General features: G+C 36.2%; 4 protein-coding genes across 5 annotated transcripts in view; 1 reads left to right on the forward strand and 3 right to left on the reverse strand.

Annotated features, from left to right (window-relative positions):
- LOC106102641 (BTB/POZ domain-containing protein 17) overlaps positions 1 to 697 on the forward strand; it is a 5,777-nt gene extending 5,080 nt beyond the window's left edge. Inside the window, exon 7 of the mRNA XM_013282181.1 lies at positions 614 to 697. Within this exon, the coding sequence (XP_013137635.1) occupies positions 614 to 697 (84 nt within the window). The remainder of the gene's footprint in view (positions 1 to 613) is intronic.
- A 1,663-nt stretch (positions 698 to 2,360) lies between these two features.
- LOC106102719 (sterol-4-alpha-carboxylate 3-dehydrogenase, decarboxylating) lies at positions 2,361 to 9,864 on the reverse strand. Its single transcript, XM_013282272.1, has 7 exons — positions 9,756 to 9,864; positions 9,403 to 9,576; positions 5,251 to 5,456; positions 4,541 to 4,694; positions 3,772 to 4,040; positions 3,262 to 3,474; positions 2,361 to 2,829 (listed from the first exon to the last, which is right to left on the reverse strand). The coding sequence occupies exons 1-7, from the start codon at positions 9,802 to 9,804 to the stop codon at positions 2,776 to 2,778; spliced, it is 1,119 nt and encodes a 372-aa protein (XP_013137726.1). The 5' UTR covers positions 9,805 to 9,864; the 3' UTR covers positions 2,361 to 2,775.
- Positions 9,865 to 10,134: 270 nt separating this feature from the next.
- LOC106102642 (synaptic vesicle glycoprotein 2A-like) lies at positions 10,135 to 13,574 on the reverse strand. Its single transcript, XM_013282183.1, has 10 exons — positions 13,499 to 13,574; positions 13,269 to 13,430; positions 12,810 to 12,972; positions 12,384 to 12,505; positions 11,948 to 12,189; positions 11,716 to 11,870; positions 11,327 to 11,435; positions 10,657 to 10,946; positions 10,325 to 10,452; positions 10,135 to 10,238 (listed from the first exon to the last, which is right to left on the reverse strand). Exons 1-10 carry the CDS (start codon positions 13,572 to 13,574, stop codon positions 10,135 to 10,137), a joined length of 1,551 nt encoding a protein of 516 aa, XP_013137637.1.
- Positions 13,575 to 15,368: 1,794 nt separating this feature from the next.
- On the reverse strand, positions 15,369 to 21,803 carry LOC106102717 (putative transporter SVOPL). Of its 2 annotated transcripts, XM_013282269.1 has the most exons (11): positions 21,593 to 21,803; positions 20,929 to 21,090; positions 20,223 to 20,385; positions 19,861 to 19,982; positions 19,381 to 19,625; positions 18,726 to 18,856; positions 17,895 to 18,021; positions 16,721 to 16,816; positions 16,229 to 16,419; positions 15,660 to 15,787; positions 15,369 to 15,501 (listed from the first exon to the last, which is right to left on the reverse strand). In XM_013282269.1, exons 1-11 carry the CDS (start codon positions 21,657 to 21,659, stop codon positions 15,422 to 15,424), a joined length of 1,512 nt encoding a protein of 503 aa, XP_013137723.1. In that variant the 5' UTR covers positions 21,660 to 21,803; the 3' UTR covers positions 15,369 to 15,421. The 2 variants fall into 2 exon arrangements, with proteins under 2 accessions (XP_013137723.1, XP_013137724.1); XM_013282270.1 differs by lacking the exon at positions 15,660 to 15,787 and having other exon boundaries at positions 15,391 to 15,501.
- Between the last annotated feature and the right edge of the window lie 1,484 nt (positions 21,804 to 23,287).

Consider the following 23,287-nt stretch of genomic DNA (forward strand, 5'->3'; position numbering starts at 1 on the left):
TACCGACGAATTGAATACCTCCTTCTTTTGGGAAGTCGGTCAAAAAGCAAAATTAAATCTTGTTACAGAAGCGTAAAGCTTAATTTTATTTGACAGGCCAGTGTGAGTGAACTTCATACGCGAAACTTACTTTTGTTTATCTATTTATACTAATATTATAAAGAGGAAAGATTCGTATTTTTGTATGTATTTCATTCATGCAAAAAATAATGGGCCGATTTAAAAAATTCTTTCACCATTAAATCTACGTTATCAGTAACATAGGCTAATTTTCTTAAATTCTTTCTTAAAAAATAAAATAAAAAAAATGTATATATTCTGTTTTGTCACTAACATAATTTAAGAAACTTACTAACAAGTTTATGAGCCGATTGTACGCTTGAAATAAAGTTATTATTATTATTATATTATTATTAAATACAAGCGAGCGGGGTCGCGAGCAATTCCTAGTGTTTTATATATTTAAATCCTTAGTGTACTGTATGCTTGGGACGTCTGCTCCTGTCGGTGGCTCGGACACGACTGACTTGCTGGCATGACACCATGACAAATAAACAGTGTGGCCATAAACTTAGTTTTGTATAAAAATAACAGTATTTGTTAAAATCTCCAGGTGCAGGTGGTGATATTGCCGCTGACGGACTACTGCTACGTGAGCCCGGCGGAGGTGGCCGGCGCTGACCGCCTCAAGCCCTGACCTCGCACTGAATAACTTCATTTTTGACCTTTACATTTTTAGAACTGAAATTTTCGAGGCAAATTTATGGGTTATTCTATGCCACTATTGTGAAAGTACTCGCCAGGAGTTAGTGGCATTATGAATCTGTCGATCACTGTTGTTCATTGCAGAACAGGGGAATAAAAATCTTTTAATGTTATAAAAACTTGTAATTTTGGTAATAGAAAAATATATGGCACAATTGTAACTTTGACAAATTTGCTGCGCGTCGCTCCGAGGCTTGGATTAAAAAAAGGTCAGCGGAAGAGAGCAAAAATACTGGAGTAGCACAGATAAAAATGTCTCTGGTTAGAACAACTGTTATACCCCATGTCAAATAACCCAGTGTGGGTATAACCCATGTGGTCAATGACCCAGTGGGTTATGAACCAAATGGTCAAATAACCCAGTGGGTTATGAAGTGTTAAAATATATAGTCAAATGACCTAGTACGTTATGACCCATGTGGTAAAATGACCCAGTTAAGTTTTTGTTTATAATTTCGATTAAAGAATGAATTTTATTGCATAAAAATCTGCATAATATGTGTATTATTTTTATATCCGAACCGGTGTGGTGCTGATATTGGTTGATTCTGTCAGAAAATGTGTAATACCGACATATAAAATGGTATTAAAACATAGTAGCTACAGTACGAAAAAGATATCGTGACACTGTCATTGAAAGGGGGCGATAAGCTGTCATTTAGTTCGATTTATGTCCACCAGGTCAGATATCCTTGTCGATCTATACCTTACTTAGTTGCAGTCTAAATACAAACTGTTTGTTGCTGTTGTAAATAAAAAATGATCTTGATTCACTTTTTATTTATTTAATTGAAAATTATTAACATCTTTCTTACTGCGACATTTTAGTTTTAATTTTGGACTCTGAAGGCAGTAAACGTGTTAAAATTCAAGTCAAGGCAATCCAGCTGTCTTTTTGCGTTCCCACTGTTGATACATGTATAAAAACATTGTATTTCGATGCAAACGAGATGTTTCAATACGTGTATGGTAGTGAAAACGTATTGTTTACAATGTTGTTAAATTTGTTGTGTCGTGTTTGGAAATTTTGAATTATTAAAAAGTATTATTTTAATAGTGGTTTTATTTATTAGGGAAATAAAATTGAATTTAAATAAAAATCAGATTTATTATGAAATTTCATTTAAATAAGGCTTGTAACGTCATTTATATAAAATTCATGGATGTATCTCTGAAGTACGTAGCTAAAGGCTTTTCATGTTTCTTTCAATAAACATTACATTTTTTTGAAATAATGCCACAAACTAATTTAATAAGGTAAAAAACAAAGTCAAAAAATAAATTAAATCCATATTTCCACAAACAAATTGTGAAGAAAATAAAATAAGATACCTATAAATTATTTTTGACATAGAACAGTTCGTCTGTCCTCTCTATCCATCTCTTTCACTCTTATTGCGTATTTGCAAACTTCAAACACCCGCCATTTTTGTTCAAATGACGTCACATAGCCTTAAATACATCGAATGTTTACAAAAGCGGATCACATAAAAGCATTTTTTTCTTATAATGTATAGGAAAATGCAGAAAAGCACAGCAAAGCGGCAGTTCTATATTTAAGTACTTACAAGCTAGGGAAATAAAACTTACAAAAGTAAAAAAAAAATTAAGTACTATAATGGAATATTTTTTTTAACATTTTGCATATTTTTGTATACTTTAAAATCTCTTTTGTTGGTAGGATGGAAACTGGATAGCTTTTTAATTTTAATATCGGGCGATAAGGGAAAAAAATTGTACATTTTTTGTCGATGTCCAGTTTAATGCATAGTGAATATTATTGTCCGAAAATTTTGAGGTTAGATTATTTTACTGTCGTAAGGAAATTTCTCCAAAAATATTTTGAGCAAAAGTGGATTTCTCACTTATTATCACAGAATATGCCGAAAAATATTGGTTTGTTTATAATAATTTCGATTACATTGAAGCTCTGTGTTGTTTGCGCGGCTCGCTGTCTCAGGGGTGGTCACTGCGCGCCCTGGGGGAGGACGTCCGCGGGGGGGAGGCGCGTCATAGCAGGAACTCCTTGGGGAATAGGTTCATTGCAGCATAGTCTTCTAGTACCTGTGTTAAAACAGACAAATATTGATAATTTGTCTTAAGTTATAAGAGAATGACAATAGCTACCTAATGTGTTTAAAACAACTATAATGAACATCGGCTAATTTATTTCCAATGACGCCTCAATTGCAAACGCTGATAGAGTCAATGGAGTATAGACTTTCGTATATGTTTCCATTCAAATTTAAGAAAAGTTACCGAAGCGTGTTGTATATTTGTATCGTCAGTGTTGTGTTATTTGTACTGTGTTTAGTGTTGTGTACTCTGTACTGTATATTCAGTGTTGTGTGTTTAGTGTTGTGTACTCTATACAGTGTGTTCAGTGTTGTGTTTAGTGTTGTGTACTCTATACAGTGTGTTCAGTGTTGTGTTTAGTGTTGTGTACTCTATACAGTGTGTTCAGTGTTGTGTACTCTGTACTGTGTGCGGTGTGACCTGTGTGAGCGCGTGCGCGGTGGGCGCGGGGTGCCGCGGGCGCAGCAGGGCGGCGAGGCGCGCGCCGTCGAGGCAGAGCTGCCTGTTGAGCAGCAGCTCGGCGGCGGCTGCGGGCTCCAGCGGCGTGTGCGGGATGTCGTGCCGCCGGCAGATGTCCGCCCACGCGCTTAAGTGAGTGTCGTTGGCTTGCTCTACTACCGCGCTTATGTCAGTCTGTAACATAACGCAATATAAATAGTGAAGATTTAAACCCTTAAAGCGTCAATAATCATCTATAGCTAAAATCAATTGAAACTCCATCAACTGATTCAAATAGTAGTCTTCTTTGTAAACTTGCAAGAAACAAGCAACTTGTAATGGTTTCTTTAATCAGTACCAACTTGATGAAAAAAACCTGTTCTTTATTGAAAAAAATAAGTTATTTGAAATCGACAGAACACACTTGCCTTATAACCGTCACCAATTTACAAATATTAAAAAAAATGCTGAATTACCTAGATATCTACATACCTTAGCGAGGGTGGATATCGCCGTGCCGTAGTAATCATGTTTGATTTTAAATATCTCGGAGACGAGTTTGGCGAGGCTGCCCTGCGAGCTGTCGGCCTCGTCCACCACGTGGTAGACCTGGCCCTGCGCCTCCGGAGCGAGGGCCAGGGTCCAGGCGGCGCGGCACACGTCCTCCACGTGCACCGTGTTCATCTTCAGCTCCGCCGTCCACAGCAGTTTCATCGTCTGTCCGAGGTGCTTGTAGATTGCACCTATCAGTAGTCTGGGAGCTGCGAACAAGATTACAATACGTGAAAAATATATTTAACATTGGATTAGATTACTAGATTTCGCCTGCAATTAAGTCTGTGCGGGATTTAAAAAAAAAAATTAGTAGGTAGATGTTTTTTTCTTTCAGATTATGTTCTACATCTCTGTTAAATTACATCGAAATATGTTAACTATTGGAGATAAATAGTAACAAACGTCCATTCATCCAAACATTCGCATTTAACAAGTATGAAGTATAAGGTTCACAGTGACCTTGACCAAGTATCAAGGTCATATTTAAAACAATCTTTTAATAGTCTTAACAATAACTAAGAACAAATATTCACGGCCGAATATTGAAACGACATTATATAACATCTTAAACGATAGGCCCAAACCAAAACTTCAAATTATATTAATATTTAGAAATTTAAGATTGTAAAAGGCGTTTACGAAGCGAAGTTAAAAGATTCGTTTCACAATTCAGCCGACGGTGTGGCGGATTTATTGATTTACTAACTCAAACTCCTCCTATCGCCGATGCCGTACACGATGGCGGGGCGCAGCACCGTGTAGCTCAGCTCGGGCTCCAGACTGCGCAGCTCCTGTTCCACCTTGCTCTTCATACGACCCTCTACCGTCCATGGCTCTATGGGACAATCTTCTTTCTGTGGCTGGAATAGACATACACTGCATTGCACAAGACAACGACAAATTTGTACATTCGCGTTGGTCCGCTTCGTTTTAAAATATACAAAATGTTCAAACGACTGTAGTGTTTAAGGTGGTACACCGCCAAATTCCCCGACTGTACATTTTGTATCTTTTGCGCAGTTTTTTCTGTTTTTTACTATTCTACTTAGTTACTGCTTGTGTTTTCTTAACCAGCAGTCATATATCAATGGACATTAATTTACGAAAATTTGTCATATCAAATATTCCAAACCAAATCATAATCTTGTGATTAGTATGCTTTTGTAAGCTTTTAATCCCAAGAAGCCATACAGTAATTAGACTAAATGTCTCCAAAAATTGTGTTACTTGCAGGACTTCGTAAATCCGATTAACCAAGGAAACATTATAGTTATATTTTCCATATCTATATAATATCATAAAACAGCAGCATAACAATGTATAGAAGCTACTCTATTTTTTTTTTCAATTTTCCATGCAGTACCACAGAGTAGCATAGCAAAACCAGTGTAACAACGTAACAGTAGTAGAACTAACCTTATCGCTACTATACATATGGCCGCTGGAGATCTCCACCAGCCTGCCGACCTTCATCTTAGCGCACTGGCGAGCCACATTGCAGCTCAGCGTGAAGATGCCCTCCGAGTAGACTGCCTCCGTCTGCCCCATGCGCGTCTCCCCCGCGCAGTTCACTACCACATCCCACGGCTCCCCATCCGTATTGAGAGCTGTCGCGCATGATGCTGGAAAAGGCACACTTAATAATAATAAAAAAATAACAAGATAATCAAAGAATTGAAAGAAAAAAGTTATGAAAACATGTGGAAAAAAATGATTGTATGTTGTTTTTTAGAAAAGATAAAATCATTATGTTCATCATCTTTCTCCTTTCACACAATCCATCCATCTCTTTCTAAGTCTACCTCTACTGATGTACCCTTCCAAATTCTTTATGTTCTTTATATTTTTTACGATAGGTTAGTTAAGCACAATAGTCTCTCCCCTATCCCTACACAAAGAGCTTTGTGATATAACTTAGTCAGCACTTGATAGAGTGGCTCTTGATTGATTGCATTCTCCGAAGGGACAAGGGCAAGTTGATGGGATTGTACTAACTATAGTTCGGGATACATTCTAGAATAAAACCATCAGTTTGATTTTTTTTGTATAAAATAGCCCTTGACCTCCCCACATATCATGTTACATTATAACAATCTTTGACAAATCACAAAATACATCTTACTAATATTATAAACTAGCTTTCGCCTGCGACTCCGTCCGCGTGGTATTAAAAAAAACAAAACCATGTAGCCTATGTGTTCTTCCAGACTATTCTCTTCATGTATGCCAAATTTCATTGAGATCGGTTCAGCAGTTTAGGCTAAAAACTCTAACAAACATCCATCCATCCATCCATCTAAACTTTCGCATTTATAACATTAGTAAGAAGTAAAATGCGAAAGTGGATGGATGTTTGTTAGAGTTTGTAGCCTAAACTGCTGTACTGATCGCGACGAAATTTGGTATAGACGTAGAGGATAGTCTGGAAGAACACATAGGCTACTCACTTTTTTTTTTTATTCCATGCGGACGGAGTCGCGGGCGAAAGCTAGTAGTTAATAAATATTATTTTACTCATAGTAATATCATACAAATCATAGTAAGCAGACAATAAAGCTTTGTAATTAAATGAAGGATATGAATTGGGTATCGGAGGGTAGTTAGTATGCACTGAAGATAGCCGTCCACAATGGCCCACCTCACAAGACATGCATCATTCAAATTCTGTTCATTATTAATGCATGATATATTTTAACGCTAGTTTGCTTCGCTTATGTATGAAATTCTAAGGATATGTCTAATTATGATATTTACACAACTGTTAGTATGAAAATCAATGTTTTTGCATTTAAAATAAAATGTATAGAACATAACAATGTATGTATAACTCTTAAATTATACAGCAAACAGTAATTATTGTCATCTTCATGGTATTGATACAATAACAGGAAACTGTAAAATTCTATACATATAATAAAATTAGAGTGTCTGTTTGTAAAATCAAAAGAAAAATTCCAGATTTCGGGAAAATGATGTATTTATGTTGTTAACGAAAATCGCATTTAAACTTTTTTGTCTGTCTGTCTGCAACCTGCATTTGTTTCGGGTAATCTTTGAAAAGGCTGGGCCGATTTTGACCGGAGCTGACATAGATGGGCATATTATAGGCTACTTTTTATCTTAATATTGCGTGGACGAAGTCGCGGGCATCACCTAGTTTAGAATATATTTAATGGAATGTCACATGTTGAGTCATGTCCTACTATGATAGAAATATCACAAACGGTCGTACCGTTGAACGGTCGTATCCATGACCACCAGTCAAGGATATAAATCAATATTTACTAGCAGCTGCCTTATTTTATCTCGTTTTTTCGTATATGCTCGTAATCAGTGGTGATAAAACATGCATTGTTATATCCTAGATTGATAAGATCTTGGATCTAGCAAAATGTGTTTTAGTGTTTAGCTAACAACCCCATATTTCAATTGTGTCCAGTGTGATGTACACCTAATTAAAAAAAAATTGCATCAGTCCTGTACTTATGTCAAGTCCAAAAATATAACTAAGTAGCTGTTGCGCGCGATTTCGCCGGAATTAAAAAAATAGTAAAAATGTAGCCTATGTTACTAACAGATAAATTACTTTTATAGCGGTGAAAGAATTTTTAAAATCGGCCCAGTAGTTTTTACGTGTATCGAATACATATAAAAATACAAATCTTTTCTCTTTATAAAATTAAGTATAGATAAAAAAAAATCCCAAACATTCCGTCGAATTAAGAGTTAACGTAATAATTTGGTATTAGAGTACAGATAATTAATTGCATTTGTGAGTCTTCCAATCGTAAACGGAAGTCACGCGATGTAAGCAAAACGAGTCGGCGCGTATTACATTACTCTTGCGTTAAACTGCATTTATCACTTTAATGTAATGCCTCATTAATTACATTAATCAATTTTTTTTGTGTCTGGTAACATTTCCGTCTTAAACTTATCAGTTTTGGTTTAATTATGCATTAGCTATCACAGACACCAACCCGCACTTGGCCAGCGTGGTTGACTATGGCCTAGTCACCCCTTATTAGGGTAGGCTCTGAGCCCCTCGTTGGGGACATGTAGTGAGCTGGTGATGTATCACAGACAAAAAAAAGAGGGCTTAATTGAATTAAATTACATAGTATAATATGCGCATGTTACAAGCAGGACGTTAGTTATGAGTATTGAGGTATACCGGTAGAGGTAGACATAGAAAGAGATGGATGGATTGCGTGAAAGGTGACATGATCAAGAAGGTAGTGATGACTGAGATAATGAATGATAGTTATTTGGAGGACAAAAACATGCTGCGCCAACCCTACAGGAGTAGGATAAGGAGAAAGACGATGATTTATAATAAGCATGTACCACAGACCGACCTTTTTACATACAGATATAGTTAAAAGCTGAGTCTTATTGGATATTGTTTATCATCTACTCAATATCTTCAGTGGTTTTTAAATGGAACACCTCTAGATTCGCCAACTGTACATACAGTTTGGCAAGAAATAAAACATTTGGTATATCAAGGTAAAGTAGACCACATTAGAATGAGAAAAAAACGATGTTTATATTCTCGCTTCTTGCTTCTTATTTTTTTTATATTCTTCTTCATTTTTTTTTGTATTCTTGGGTAGACATCACATAAATAGTGTATAATGTATATGAGGAAATGAATCACATAACTTGATAACTTATCTTGTGTCAATGACATGAAAATGTGTAGTAATATATAAATAAAACATTAGTTACAAGTGACCTTTTAACCTTTAATATTTTGAAGCCTTCTTTTGTTACTAGTAATTACAGGTTAGCCACTGACGGACCTTGCAGACGAAGTCCACTACATGGTTTAAGGGCCTTATAGCAATTTGTTAAAACTATTTTTGTTTTTTTTTTCTTTTCATTTTCTTGTTTTAAATTGTGTTTGTTTTTAATTGTATGGTTTCGGTATTTAGTTTAAGATATTATGGGACTGACATGTTTTAAGGAACAAAAGTCCCTTTAAAAAATAAAGAGAATAAAAAAATTACACATTATGTATACAGGTGTTCCTTTATATTGTATTGTGTACTTATTTATTATAGTTCTGTTATCTATCTATACTAATATTACAAACAGGAAAGATTTGTATTTTTGGATTTTAGTATATATTGCAATAACTCAAAAACTACTCGACCGATTTCAAAAATTCTTTCACCATTAAAAACTATGTTATCAGTGAGTAATGTAGGCTATTTTTAATTTTACGCGGGCGAAGTCGCAAGCAATCTGTTATATTACTACTAGTGTATTAAGACTCATTTTCCTTGTATTATCTACTTGGCATACAGACCTTTTAAGTTGTTTTCAATTTAAAATTGCTATTGTTTATAGTAGCTAGTGTTTTGTTTACAGAATTTCAGTAATTATTATTATGTTGGTAATTAACTGTGCACTTAAAATGAATGCTTAAGCAACTATGTCTGAATAAGTATCTTTACAGTATGACTTTGATTTTTGAATACAAAGTTTTTGAATGCATGTAAATTTTTACTTACTTGGATTGATTAAATTTGCGCTTTTGTATTACATGCAATTTTTACTTACTTGGATTGATTAAATTTGCGCTTTTGTATTCAACGCGGGGGTCCTCGAAGATTTTTGTATGTGTCGGATTGAGGAAGGCCAGTTGGGGTGGAGTTTTGTCCACCACTCGCAACTCACTCACTAAGTCGTTGCTTATTAAGTATTCAACCAGATTCCGACCGATAAAGCCGCACCCTGTAGCAATCGAGACCAGAATGAGAAAAAACACTTAGGTCACCCGATGACTAACACTTTCGAAAGACCGTTATTGGGTTTGAAAAAATGTAGTACATCGAATAAAACATCTAGTTACGGATGTATGACTTCCTCGCGATAATTGGCAATTACTTTAATCACAAATGCAATAAGTTTACCTCCTAAAACTACAGCTCGGGGCTTTATTTCACCGGTAGATTCAGACATTTCGCTATCAGTAGCGGTTTTACAAATGAAAATGACAATTTGACATTTAACATGACATTGATTGAGATGACAGCGGACTGTGCTGCCATATACTTTTCATGGCTGAATTTCGGAGTTTTTATATCCAAGAAATGGGATTGCGGTGTTTTACATTTTTTTTTAAGAAAACGTACCATATTTATTACTATATTGTTCATTTATTCATGTTAAATCGTATTGCTAAAATACAGAAAAAATAACTAAATTCAGTCTTGAACTAAGTTGAAGTTGAACAAAATTATTCAGGCGATCGAACCATTTATTTAATAATTAGATGTTGCTTTTAGTTAATCAGCACCGTGTTTTTGTTGGTTCATTCGGTTTTTTTACGATATCATTAGAGTCCGCTTTAATTGTTTCATCTGCCGGAAGTAAAAAAGTTACTGCCAATCCAGCTGAAAAACGAAATGCATATTATTAAATAAGTATGTGTGTATATGTGTAATTTCTATTAAAATGTCAATAATTATAGCAATCTTACATATAACTAAAACGACGTATCCACTTATCATGGGTGTACAATGATCTGCAAGGAGCGATGCAATTAGCTGTACACTAATGAAGCCGAATCCTCTCGCGACTACTACAGACAAACATGTAGCCATTCCCCTGTAAAGAAATGTTTATCTAAGTGTTTACCACTTATGTTTATCACTTTTATAACTTATTTTCGAGTCTATCTTATTTTATTTTAACAAGGCTATATTACAGTGTTAAATAATTGGTTTTATGTTTTCATGCATCTTTGTACCGAATTCAAATGCAATTTCGACTTAATAGAACTTAGTTTTTGAGGTAAAATTTCGCACTAACCTTAAGTAAGTTGGATTTAACTCAACTAAGTATGTATTGACAGTACCCAAGATAAGAGAGACGTAGTTGAAGAAATAAAATAGGGTAATACTAAGTAGCGGAAGTGTCACGAAAATGAGCGCCAAACCGCTGAGTACGGATACAGTGAATACGATCATTGTTATTTTCTTTTTTCCTACGCTGCCGACCACAAATGAAAGTATAATATTGAGGCTGCCAGATACTGCAGAATAACAAGCCACTGCGTACAAGGTTAGTGGCTGAACGACATTGTTGCAGTCTGCAGACGACTGAAAAAAAAAGTAAATAAGTGTAAGAATGTTGTTGTTTATGCCTTTGAAAGTTTATATTGTAATAATAAAGTGCTAGCTGTATTGTATCCCTTCATTCTATTGTGAATATTTGTCACGAATCACGTTTTCGTGTTCAGGGATAGTGTTACAGTGTCCTTGCACAATTTATTTGCATATGCAAATGCATGGATATCCATGAAGTTACGTATAATCAGAATAACATACAAAATAAATGACAAGCGAGAACCGTTGATTGGTTACTAAGTGAAACCCTAAGTGTAGAATTCTCATATTAAATCTATGCATAGAGACATCGACAACAGAAACTCGACTCTACGACAGTAATCAATTGAATTTATCTTTATAATTACCGTGACGTTAGAAGAGGCAGTGCTGGCGACTTCACAAAACGTTTTTCCAGAGTTGTCTTCACCGTTGAAGTATGCATTTGTCATTGTAGGCACCCACATTGTATAGCCCGTCGACCTATACGACAATAGGACAAATAAAATAGCAAGGGCCCACTACTGGCTGATAGAGGCTCAGATATCTTAAAAATGACATCATTGCCAGATAAGGTAATAAAATCCGATATTTCCATCACTTATTTTACAAGTTGGGTTGTTATCAGATAATTTATGATTCGGTGAGACAGGCCCTAAGACTGAGAAACTAGAGAAAAGAAATCAACATCCTATACTGGAACCAACATCATTCTAGATATTACAGTTCTAATATGCAATGACTTGTTTATAAAATAACTCACGTCATATAAGCACTCAGTAGCAAATAGTAAAGTTTTAACGAATTCTTTAGAAGCGGAGGTTTGAAGAGGGGAGCTGTTTGGTTCCATATCTTACGCACGAACGATACGTCATTAGGAATATTGACTGTCGACTCTTCTAAGAACACTTCTTTGACCTGTTAAAACAATAATATTGATCAATCAAAACTAATGCTAGAAAAACCTCCAGAACTAGGTAGAAAAGCATACTTACAGAGTAATCGTTTTTTCCAACAAAATTATAATTGTAAATTTTCGTCAGTCCAACAAGAGCGTCTTCCGTTCTGCCTGAACTGAGCAGGAACTTAGGGCTTTCGTGTAAGAAGACCATGCTTATCACGCCAAGGATGCCGGGAAAACTGATGATTAGCATGAGCAGTCGCCAGGGTCGGTAGCGCATAGACATCAATGGGATGTGAACGTCGAAGGAGAGCTCGAAAACTGGCAATGCTACCACTGTTTAAAAAGATCATAAACGTCTACTATAATTTACATTTATATAGGAAAGTTAGTTCTGGTCATGATGGACTTCTTATTTGCATTCTATGATTTGCTGTTACTTAACTGAGAATAACTAAATAAGGATTCCCTATAAAAACAATAATATTTCGTAGTCTTATCGAATTTAAAGTATTAAAGTAAGTGCTCACAGCATATGACGAGTTGGACGTACATGGTGGCACTGGCCATCAGGAAGAGGAACCGGCTGCGGTGTCGCGCAGGCGTCGTCTCTCCGAGTAGTACAAACGCGGCGGCGTTCGCTGACGATGTGCTGTACATTAAGATTTTTTGATACATAAACACACAGCACAAACTATTGAGGATACAGGCTTCAAGTCATTGAAGCCTTGAAGCACAGAAATATCTATGCAGATTCTCTTTGACAAGAGTAGGACCTGTCCCACCACTGGCTCAGATAGCTTAAAAATGACGTCACTGTCAGATAAGGTAACAAAATCCGATATTTCCATCACTTATTTTACACGTTGGATTGTTATAAGACAATTTACAATTTAGTGGGACAGGCCCTAAGTCATTCAAGCGTAAAAATGCAAAAAATAAACAAAACTACTTACAAGCCAGCTGATAGAAATTTAAGTACAGCTAAAGAGGCGTACGTTGGCGCCACATTGGCAGCTAGATTTAGAACAGCGCCTATCGGCATCGCTATGAGCAGGGTTCTACGTCTACCGAGGGTATCGGCGCACAGACCCCATGCATATGACGATAGCATCACTCCTAAAGCAATAAGAAACAATTTTTAACAAGTAACTATAAACCCTCAAAACATAACAGTACTCAGTGAGGCAAATGGTCACAGTACTCGGGAAATAAGCATTTGCCGTCTGAAATGGGTTAAGAACATAATAAAAAATTGAGGATTTGTGGTTATTAACCGTTTCAGAAGGAACAAGAAGTTTAAAAACTTGTAGTTTTGTTCTTAACAATTTCGTTATTCTATTTTTGAAATTGTATTATAATTAAAGATAAAAAAAATTTCGTTGTAAAATGGATGAGTTTATTCGAATACTGACCAATCAAAGGCACAGCTGAGAGCAGGCCTTGCTGTGTAATGGTGAGCGCCATATCGCAGGCGACCGCCGGCAGAGCCACAGAGAACCCGAAGATATCCAGGTACATCGCCAGGATGAGCAGGTTGCACGAGCACAGCATCCAGTAAGTATACCTCCCGAAACCTTTACAATAACAGGCAATATAATTATTTGAGAAATATTAAATTAAAAATAAAATAAAAAATATATACCTGCTAAATTTAAAGCATCATCGTAGCTATATTTTTCGGTTGCACTTTTCATTTCTTTATTACTTTCGGCCAGCATTTTATTTTTAACGAAACCACTTTTGAAAGTACTGGCAGTTAAAACGTTACGTTCGAAGTTTAAATCTTCAACTCGACTAACAAGAGAATTCCGAATGCAACTATTTAATTACACAATAAAACCTCTTAAGAGGTTGTGAATGAATTGTTATTTAGAGACAAATAATTACGTGTCACATTTTCCCATTTAAATTGTTATTGTTAATTATTTGTAAAGTGTTGTTGAGTACGTAGTGTCATAGATTAAACAAGCCATTGATAGTGTAACATAGAAATCATACTTGCTGCATTTCATTCATAAGAGCCAAACAAAGAAATAAACATGGATATCTTTTTTTTGGTAGCCTGGTTATTTATCCTTCTGTGAGAACTATATTGCCCCAACTATTTATGGTTACTGTTCAAGAGACCAAGTTTCAACCATGCCCTTTGCCAAGATTTTTTAAATACCGTACTTTCTAGTCTTTGTACTTGTGAAGTGGCGGATATTCCAATACATTCATGTAAGTGTTGATAAGGCATGTATAAACTACTCGATAATTTGCTTATTGTTTTTGTATTGTGTTTCCGAACTATTGATGTGGGAAACTGGTTGGGAAATTTAAAATTAGAAAAATAAATTGTGACTTATGATTTAGAAACGTGGTACTTAAATATACATTTTTTGTACAATTGTATAATTTAAATTTTTTATACTTTCTCTTTCTGGAGAGATTTTGAATCTCATACTCGGAACATTAGGCGAGCTTTTACCCGCCTTCCATTTTCCTGTGAAACTCGACTATCTCTTTTCGTTGCTGCTCTCCTGGTAGTTTTCTGTAAATGGCGGCCCTGTATCGGTTGCCTAGCAACCCTGACTTTGCCTTGTAGTTGCTACAAAAATATTTTTTTTGCAATAAAAACTTATTTAATTTTAAAACAATGTATTCCTATTACGACCATTGTAGGGCATGTAAAATGGTTTTAAACTTGGTTTTACCTTATTTTAACGGGAAGATAAAAATGCTCAACTAACAAAGTCTTCGGAGCTTTTCAGCTATTCACGATGCTTTCAACATTCCAAAGCTTTTTCTTCAAGTTGTTTACGACAAAAATTTTCACGATGTCTGAATTATCAGGACAACATACACACAAAGAAGTTGCTAAGATCACTATAACGAGAAAGTATGTGAAGAAATGGAGAAGGCCAAGGAAATTCATTTAAAACTTTGGTTTTGTAAAAAGTGTTCGTGTATTTAATATTATTTCTGTATGTAATTCACTAGACGGCCTTACAATCACAAACCTCTCATAATACTACTTTGCCGAAATTTTATAAAAGCAAAAGTACATTTAGATACCACATCCATTTTTAACATTCGTAGCTCTACAGACTAGACAAGGGGTGAAAAATCAATATTTTCACGCATGCGTTTCTCCCATCATAGCGGAACCCATCTACAATTTTATGCTATCCTAGTACTCCCGCCCACAGATACGAAAGTTTTCTGCCCACCATCAGATACCACCAAGTTTCAGGAAATAACGAATGGTTACTCTAGTCACTTTAGTGGACGGAAGATGAGAGGAGTTATAAAAACTGTGATAGTATCTTAACAGTTTCATCACAGCGCCATCTTTTGACTAAAAATGTGATGAAATTGAACTTTATAAGCTTACAAATGAGCTTTTCCAGGAAAACTCTTATTTTATAGCGAAAATTCTTAATTCTATCGTCATCGTAAAGAAGGAAATCTATGGCGCTTTTAATTTTTATAATCCTGTTATAAAGGAATTGTAAAAACAAAAATCGGAATCATATTAAAATATAACATTTATTTACAAATAAAGCCTAATTTAACTTAAGATCTATGAGCAGTCTTCTTTCTTCGCCTGGTTTATTTGTAAATTCTTGTCATTGGGGAGGAATGCTGCTACGATCGCTGAAGCTGAAAGTTTCAAAAAATACATATTGAGTATACTTCTATTTTAAACGTCCATTCACTTTTACTGATAACCAAGAAATCAATGAAAACAAGCTAATTATTTAGCGAGAGTTATTTTTTTCGAATTTGAACATGACAAAAAAAAAACAAAATCTATATACATGCGAAAATCGAGCTGAAAAGATAGAATCCCGCATCGCAGTTGACTTCCAGCAGTAGATTGAGGATCTGCACGGAAGCGAAGTTACCTATCCTGCCGCCCGTCATCGTCAGCGCAACTGCCAGAGCCCTGTAGCACATACAACAATGCTGACGATCCGAACAACACTTCAACTTTTTTTTTAATATACCATAAGGTGACAAACAAGCAAGCGGCCACCTGAAACCCACAAAATTGCAAAGCAACCGTTTCCCATAAACATCTGCAATTTCAGATGCGTTGCCTACCCTTGATCTACAGAGTAGGAGACGCACACATAGTGGATACTCGTTTCGCCCCTTCCTGTCTCCTCCATTATCAGTTCAACTTTCCCATTCTATCTTTATAAGGAAAGGATGGAAAGGGAGAGTGACCAAAAATTAGGCATCCGGCGCGCACACTCATTAGACGAAACACGAAATTGCACCCACTTCACACCTGTCTTTGTCTGTCTAAAGATGTTAAAACGGGCACTACCTTTCAGAAGTGAAGCGGTTTACATTTATAAAAACCTCAATTCGTTAAACTGACCTTAGATTGGTAGGGAATAGCGCGACAGTGATGGCTGTGTACAGTCCTACGATGAGGATGCCAAGCGTGAAGATAACAAAGAATGCGGCGCTGCCGAACGCGTTGGGGATGAGGTTTGTAATGATGCCCGCGAGCCCGCACACTAGCGCCACCGCCATCGCCATGTTACGACGACCCACGCGGTTTATTATCTGCATGTCGCAAGATAAAAATACATCGTTAATGTTAAAATACTGCTGAAGGTTGGGTTTTCTCTGCATTAAATAATTCTATTTGAAATCGACAATGTTTGCGCGACGTTTTGTGTTTAAAGTATTGTTGCGCAGTACAGGCCGTTAACGCAAGACGTCATAAGACCATCGACAAAACTTCTACGTAAGAATAGACTTGTAAGCCTTTTAAGGTAACCATTATACAAAGTTAAATAGGATTGTAGTCAACTCAATACATGCAATTAATATTTTACTATGCATTATTAATAAATGTAATTACCAAGCCAAGGAGTCCGTTCACAATCGACCTTAGTGCGCCCACCAGTAGTACAAACAGTAGAGAGGTCACGTTAAGCGAGCACGGTACTGCATTTGGCTATATACAGAATCATTAAATTGACATAAAATCATAGTGTCGATTAAGATATTTGTGTAATTTGTTTAACGTAGAATACTTTATTTATTTACTAGCTTTCGCCCGCGACTTCGTCCGCGTGGAATAAAAATAAATAAAATCGAGTAGCCTATGTGTCCTTCCAGACTATCGTCTATATCTATGCAAAATTTCATCGAGATCCGTTCTGCCGTTTAGGCTACAAAGTCTAACAAACATCCATCCATCAATCTAAGCTTTCGCATTTATAATATTAGTCGTAAATAAATAGATGACACTTACAATTAATACAAAGTTGATTTTTATACATTACACTTTTTATACTTTAGATGTCATTACGAACTTTAAATCAATAACATTTGAACTTAACGAGTTATTAGTGTTTTATCTATACTATTATAATAAAGCGTAAACACACATTTCTTTGTTGCCTAAGATGTCAGCAATTACAGCAGATTTTTGTATAATTCCTTTTTTAACGAAAAGCCCTACACTTACGTCACGCTTTAGGCTATATATTTTAACGCCATTAAATTTAGGGGATTTTGGATAAAAACCCTAATGTGGGAAAGAGACCATAAGATGCTGCCAACATCAAGGAAGCAAGGTTGTCATGTCATGTCATTTTCACATTTGTAATTGATAATTTGACAAATGTAAACAATGAAATAAAATTTTCATAATTTCATGCGGATGAAGTCGCACGGGATCAGCTAGTTAATACTGCAGATAAGCAACAAAACTTCGTGTTGACAATTCACAAGTTACTATGGGAGAGGAATCATTATTTTTGTTTAGGATTTAGGCTTACTAGTGAACAAATTGATATGTTTCTTACAATCGCTGGATTATAATGATAACATAATTTATTTTCATGTAATACTAAAGTTATCAGCAATATCTAAAAATGTTGAATCGCAATTGTTTAAAATACGCGACCAATCGAAAGATCGATCGTAATCGATGTCCTTTACCTACAAAGGACATCGTTTTTTGGGCTCATAAAGGATTTAGGTCCTCCGCTAATTGCGTCTCATAAAAACTAAAATAACAAACTCACATCAGGTGGAGTGTCTATGGTCGTACTAAGTATAGAGCAGAGACTCTGGTCAGTGCTCTTGCCAGTCTCCACGATCTGAACAAACTGATTGGCTATCGTCGGCAGCCATATCCCGAATGCACCCACTCTGTATTCAACATTCCAAATTATATTGTTTTACATAACAGCATTACAATTTAAATCTTTTTTTTTATAACAAAAGGTGGCAAACGTGCAAGCGGCTACCTGAATCCGCCAAAATGGCGAAGCGACCGCTGCCCATAGACATCCGCAATTGCAAATGTGTTGCCTACCCTTATCCGACAGAAAAGGAGATGCACATAAAGAGGATATTTCCCCTACCTATGTATCTCCTTCTCTGTCAAATCCACTTTCCCTTCCCATCCTCTCCTTATAAGAAAAGGGCGTTAAAGAAAAAGGGACTTAAAATAGGCCTCCGGCACCACACTCATCAGACGAAACACGGAATTGCTTCCATTTCACGCCTGTCTTCTGTGTGGTCGTGGTATTAATGGGGGCGTGCCAGCCCATTCGTGCTAAGATGTTAAAGCGGGCACTACCACTGTTAATCTATCTATTATCATAGTTTGCATGTGTCCGATATTTTAACCACTTATCGTATAGATAACTGTTACTAATTGACTTGTGTATAAAAACATGTTACTAAAATTTTTAATTTAGTATTTCTCGAACTTTCTATCCTTACTCTCTATTAATGTAGAAGTCGAATCTTTAAGTTGTCTCATAGGTTAAACTCCATCCGATCTTGGACATACTAGTTTTTGATTTCAATCTGTTTTTTAAAGTTATTTAGAGCAAATAAAACCTTACTGTTGGAATACGAAGAGTATTGTCATTATAATAGTATACTTCAGTAGGGGCGTTTTAAAGAGCGGCACAATCTGCTCCTTTGTTGAAGATGGACCAAACGACTGCTGGGCATTGTACATTAAACCTGTGATCTGAAACAATATTACCTTACTTTACTTTATTTTACTAATATAATAAATGAGAACGTTTAGATGGTTGGATGTTAGAGTCTATAGCCTAAACGGCTAAACGGGTCTGGATGAAATTTTGGCATAGATGTAGAACATAGTCTGGAAGAACGCATAGGCTACTTACTTACTTTTGTTTTACTTAATTATACAAAAGCTAGTATGTAAATAGAAGACGCGGAGCCGGAGATGCATAGGGAGCGAATTCTCTTTATGTATCTGTCCTCTGTGAATTTAAGTTACGCATTTGCAAACGTATGTCTGTGAGCAGCGGTCGCTTCAATATTTCGGCAAATTTAGGTGGACGTTTGCTTTGTTTTTTTTGCTACTAACATGTCTCACTCAAACTTTATTGTCATCGGCTGAATGTTACCTGCTAGCCCCCGCTTTTGTTTTGCGTCAATTTTAAGTAAATTTTGTGAGGAGCGGCTGATAACTTCGATAGTTGATAAAATGTATAACCCTTGTGTAATAAAATTACCTCTTACATGTAAATCTTCTGCAGATTTTCCTTTATTCATCCTATGCATGCTTTTAATGATATCGATGGCTTCTTGTTCCTTTCCCTGAGTGTATATGTACTTGGGGCTCTCTTTTACAGTGAGTAGCCAGACTGCAGCTAGGAGACCAGGTACGGAGTACACCAGGACCAGCAAGCGCCAGGAGTTCCAGTGTATCCCCAAGCTCGGAAGATAGATGGAGAAAGATAGAGGGATGATAGGGATGGCCATAACTGAATAATTTAATTAATTATTATTATTTATTCTTACAATATTTTGTAAAGTAATGTACTTTAGTTTTTTTTTGCATAGACGAAAATATATCCATTATAATGAGTAAGCATTTCAGTTGGCGCAGAAGAAAATTTAAGATCAAAATTCTGAACGTAGTTTAAATTCTTAAAAAGAAGGTTATATATATATAAGCGACCATCTCTTAAGATGCAATAAAATGAACTTGATAAATACCTGCCATAATTCCCTGTGCCATCAGGAATATGCTGGTGACTATTAACACGACCAGGTTCCGCTTGGCCACCGGCACGCTCTCGCTTAGCATCGTCATTGACAACGAGTACATGCCGGCAGCACTGCGAAGGAACAAGATTTTACTATCATAGTATTGTAGACTGAATAAATATGATGCAAATGGTCAAGTACACCTTACAATAGTTTATATATCTATTTAACATTTTTTCGATTCTCTAGAGTCTAAAACGTCAAGGGTCCTAAGATTAACTGTCTACTGTTCAGTGTGGCCTCTCCTCCGCGATACAACTGGTGTGAAGTTCTGAGTCCGCAAAATATTTGAACGGGGGAATACAACTTACCAAAAAGATGCGATAGACTGTAGTATCAACAACATGATCCAGTCTACTGATATACTGGCCAATGCGTTGACAACGGACGCGGAGAGCAGCGACACGAACATCATGCGCCGACGACCGAACTTGTCGCCAAGGTAGCCGCCGATTACACCGCCCAGGATTATACCTGAATTATAATTGGCAACTTTTAAAGGAATTCGTAAAAAGTTGACAGTCGCAATTGGATTCAACTGTCAAGCAGCTAAGTTTTTTAACAATAGATGTTTCACCTGGCTTTACGCAGATCTTTAGGTATCGAATCCCAAGAACAAAAGCACTAGCATAGAATTGTATTATCTGTAATATACATTTTTAATCCTGGTAACAATGTAATTTTGTGTAATTGTATATCCAAGATGGTGGCGGCAACAAAATGGCGGATGATGTATTTTTGTACAACTACTCCATCATAGGTATCAAATAAGGCTTAGTATTATATAGTACAATACAGTGACCTGAAAATGGCAGTTCTAGCTCTTACGTCGTCTCCTACTTTACCATGTCTGGGGAGGGATGCGGGTAAGAGTGCTGCGTTAAAGTAATTTGCAGATCTGAGGCGCTTTTTCTACAGGCACCGTGGCCGGTTGCCATCCGCTTCCTACACTAATGTTAGCATTGCAACATCTACTGCCATTACCGCAACATCTGTTTTGCTCTATAATGTACACACCAACTAAAGGTCCCGCAGCAATGAAGCCCTGCTGCGCGTTTGTGGTTTTCAGCTCGCAGGCGCTCGTTGGGATGATCATGGTCGTGCCAAAGGAAATGCAAGCGTAGGCGATGATGATAAAGCCAGTCAGGGCTGTCAGATTATAGCTGTACAGACCGAAACCTGCCACAGATAAAACAATTATAAAGCACATACGTATTTACTGTATACATGGGGAAAATATTAATCATCACCAGCACACTATACGTCCCACTGATGGGATGGAATCTACCCTAAGTTAGAGTGACTAAGCTTTAGTTGTCCACGCTGGCCCACTGCAGGTTGACTTCACAAATAACATTAAATTTCTTCGTCCATATCTTCAGGTTGCATCACAATGCTTTCACCATATGTATAATGTCAGGTTACGCTTCCAGTATTTAACAATATAAACTATAGGTAAATCTTACTAATTTTATAAATGCGTAAGTTTAGATGGATCGATGGATGTTTGTTAGTTTGCAACCCAAACGGCTGAACGGATCTCGATGTAATTTGGCATAGATGTAGAGAATAGTCTGGAAGAACACATAGGCAACTCACTTTTGTTTTTTAATTACACGCGGACGGAGTCGCGGGCGAAAGCTCGTATTAAATGTACTATAAATGTTTTTCTTTCACTTACCCGCCAAATCGAGAGCAGTTTCGAAAGAAACTTTAACATCATTTTCATTTTTATAACCGTTGTACATTTTATTGTTTAAACTATATTTGTTTAACGAGGAAACGGTTTAATTTTGTATTTAACGATTATGTTATAGTTGACACTATTTATTCTATTACTTTTAAAAAAGTTATTAAACATATTTACGACAAACTCAAGCGCCACCATTCATTTAATATACTGAAAAGTATGCGATGTTATTTTCTTTATCTAAAAAACGAATAAAGATAATGATTGAAATTGATTAACAAGACATTCATCACAGAGTCCAAAGTCGATGTGTGCTGTTTTAACGAAACGTCTAATAGTCTAAATTCCAAGGTCCAAGCTACAAATGGTCAAAATCTTAATATAGCTCGGTATCTTATCATACATCTATACTAATCACACTGATCATACTTCATATTAATCATACTAATGTTATAAATGCGAAAGTTTAGATGGATGGATGCATGGATGGATGGATGTTTGTTAGAGTTTGTAGCCTAAACTGCTGAACAGATTTTAATCAAATTTGCCATAGATGTAGAGGTTAGTCTGGAAGAACACATAGGTTACTTGCATTTGTCTTTTTTAGTTCCGCGCGGACGGAGTCGCGAGTGAAAGCTAGTTAAAATTATAAATAGGAAAGTTTTGTATTTTTATAAGTATTGAAATGACTCAAAAACCACTGGGCCGATTTCAAAATATCTTTCACCATAAGAAAGGTAATTTACCTGTAACTTTTAATATTTTTTTAATACCACGCGGGCGAAATCAGTTAGGGTACCTTTCACGCTAGTATAACTCGATAATTCAGTCAACCTTAAAAACACACCGACGGTTCTAAAACTAAATGGTGCTTCCACAGAAGTACACGCGAAAATGGGTGTCTCCAGAGGAGGCAGATACCCCTAAATAGACGAAAACTGGAAAATGTGTGTGTTTTATGAATGAAAAAAATTTTTGCTACTCTCTGGGCTTCCTTTTCCCCCTTGACCATCGGACTGTCTCCCCTTAGATCATCAGCTGGCGACGCTCATGTATGCGAGTTAAATTTTTAATAAAAATATTAGAAATTTGTTAATTTACTAATATTTCTTGTATCTTGTGTATATTAGACGAAGTTTGAGAGTAGCCCCAGTAGTGGAGAAGTAACGAGTAAAAGGTTAGCGTGGTGTGGGCATGTTATGAGGAGGGATGAATCGCATGTTACAAGGAGAACGTTAGTTATGATTGTGGAGATACACCGGTAGAGTTAGACCTAGAAAGAGATGGATTGCCTAAAAGGTGACATGATAAAGAAGGGAGTGATGACTGAGATGACGTATGATAGGGATATGTAGAGGACAAAAGTGTTGTGCCGATCCTACAGGAGTTGGATAAGGAGAAAGAGGATGATGACTAACGTTTTCCATTTACTAAAATGTAGGTTGACGACAATAGTCAGGAGGGATTTGAACCCTCGACAATCAAAATTAAACTATAAGCGCGATGATTTACTTAAATCTTTACTTAAAGACGTGATGTGCAATTTGTAACTCTTGAGTCATTTAATCACATCGTTATAGTATCGTGATGTAGCATATTGTCATGATCGGGCTTCGAATTAAAGAAATATACAATAAATACATTCAACAGATCTTTTTATTGCTACATGATTTACAAAGCTTTTTA

Source organism: Papilio polytes, unplaced genomic scaffold (genome assembly GCF_000836215.1).
Source record: "Papilio polytes unplaced genomic scaffold, Ppol_1.0 DF823912.1, whole genome shotgun sequence".
NCBI classification, from domain to species: Eukaryota; Metazoa; Arthropoda; class Insecta; order Lepidoptera; family Papilionidae; genus Papilio; species Papilio polytes.

What these genes read in the sequence shown, in the direction of transcription:
- LOC106102719 (XM_013282272.1), bottom strand. Translation starts at nt 9,804, where the DNA reads ATGTCTGAATCTACCGGTGAAATAAAGCCCCGAGCTGTAGTTTTAGGA. An exon ending in ATATGTATAGTAGCGATAAG is followed by an intron (nt 4,695 to 5,250) that starts GTTAGTTCTACT and finishes TGTCTATTCCAG; the next exon opens with CCACAGAAAGAAGATTGTCC. An exon ending in CGATATCCACCCTCGCTAAG is followed by an intron (nt 3,475 to 3,771) that starts GTATGTAGATAT and finishes GTTATGTTACAG; the next exon opens with ACTGACATAAGCGCGGTAGT.
- LOC106102642 (XM_013282183.1), bottom strand. Translation starts at nt 13,574, where the DNA reads ATGCTGGCCGAAAGTAATAAAGAAATGAAAAGTGCAACCGAAAAATAT. An exon ending in CTCAGCTGTGCCTTTGATTG is followed by an intron (nt 12,973 to 13,268) that starts GTCAGTATTCGA and finishes TTATTGCTTTAG; the next exon opens with GAGTGATGCTATCGTCATAT. An exon ending in CCAGCACTGCCTCTTCTAAC is followed by an intron (nt 10,947 to 11,326) that starts GTCACGGTAATT and finishes TTTTTTTTTCAG; the next exon opens with TCGTCTGCAGACTGCAACAA.
- LOC106102717 (XM_013282269.1), bottom strand. Translation starts at nt 21,659, where the DNA reads ATGTACAACGGTTATAAAAATGAAAATGATGTTAAAGTTTCTTTCGAA. An exon ending in GGCACAGGGAATTATGGCAG is followed by an intron (nt 19,626 to 19,860) that starts GTATTTATCAAG and finishes TAAATTATTCAG; the next exon opens with TTATGGCCATCCCTATCATC. An exon ending in ATACTCTTCGTATTCCAACA is followed by an intron (nt 18,022 to 18,725) that starts GTAAGGTTTTAT and finishes TGTTGAATACAG; the next exon opens with AGTGGGTGCATTCGGGATAT.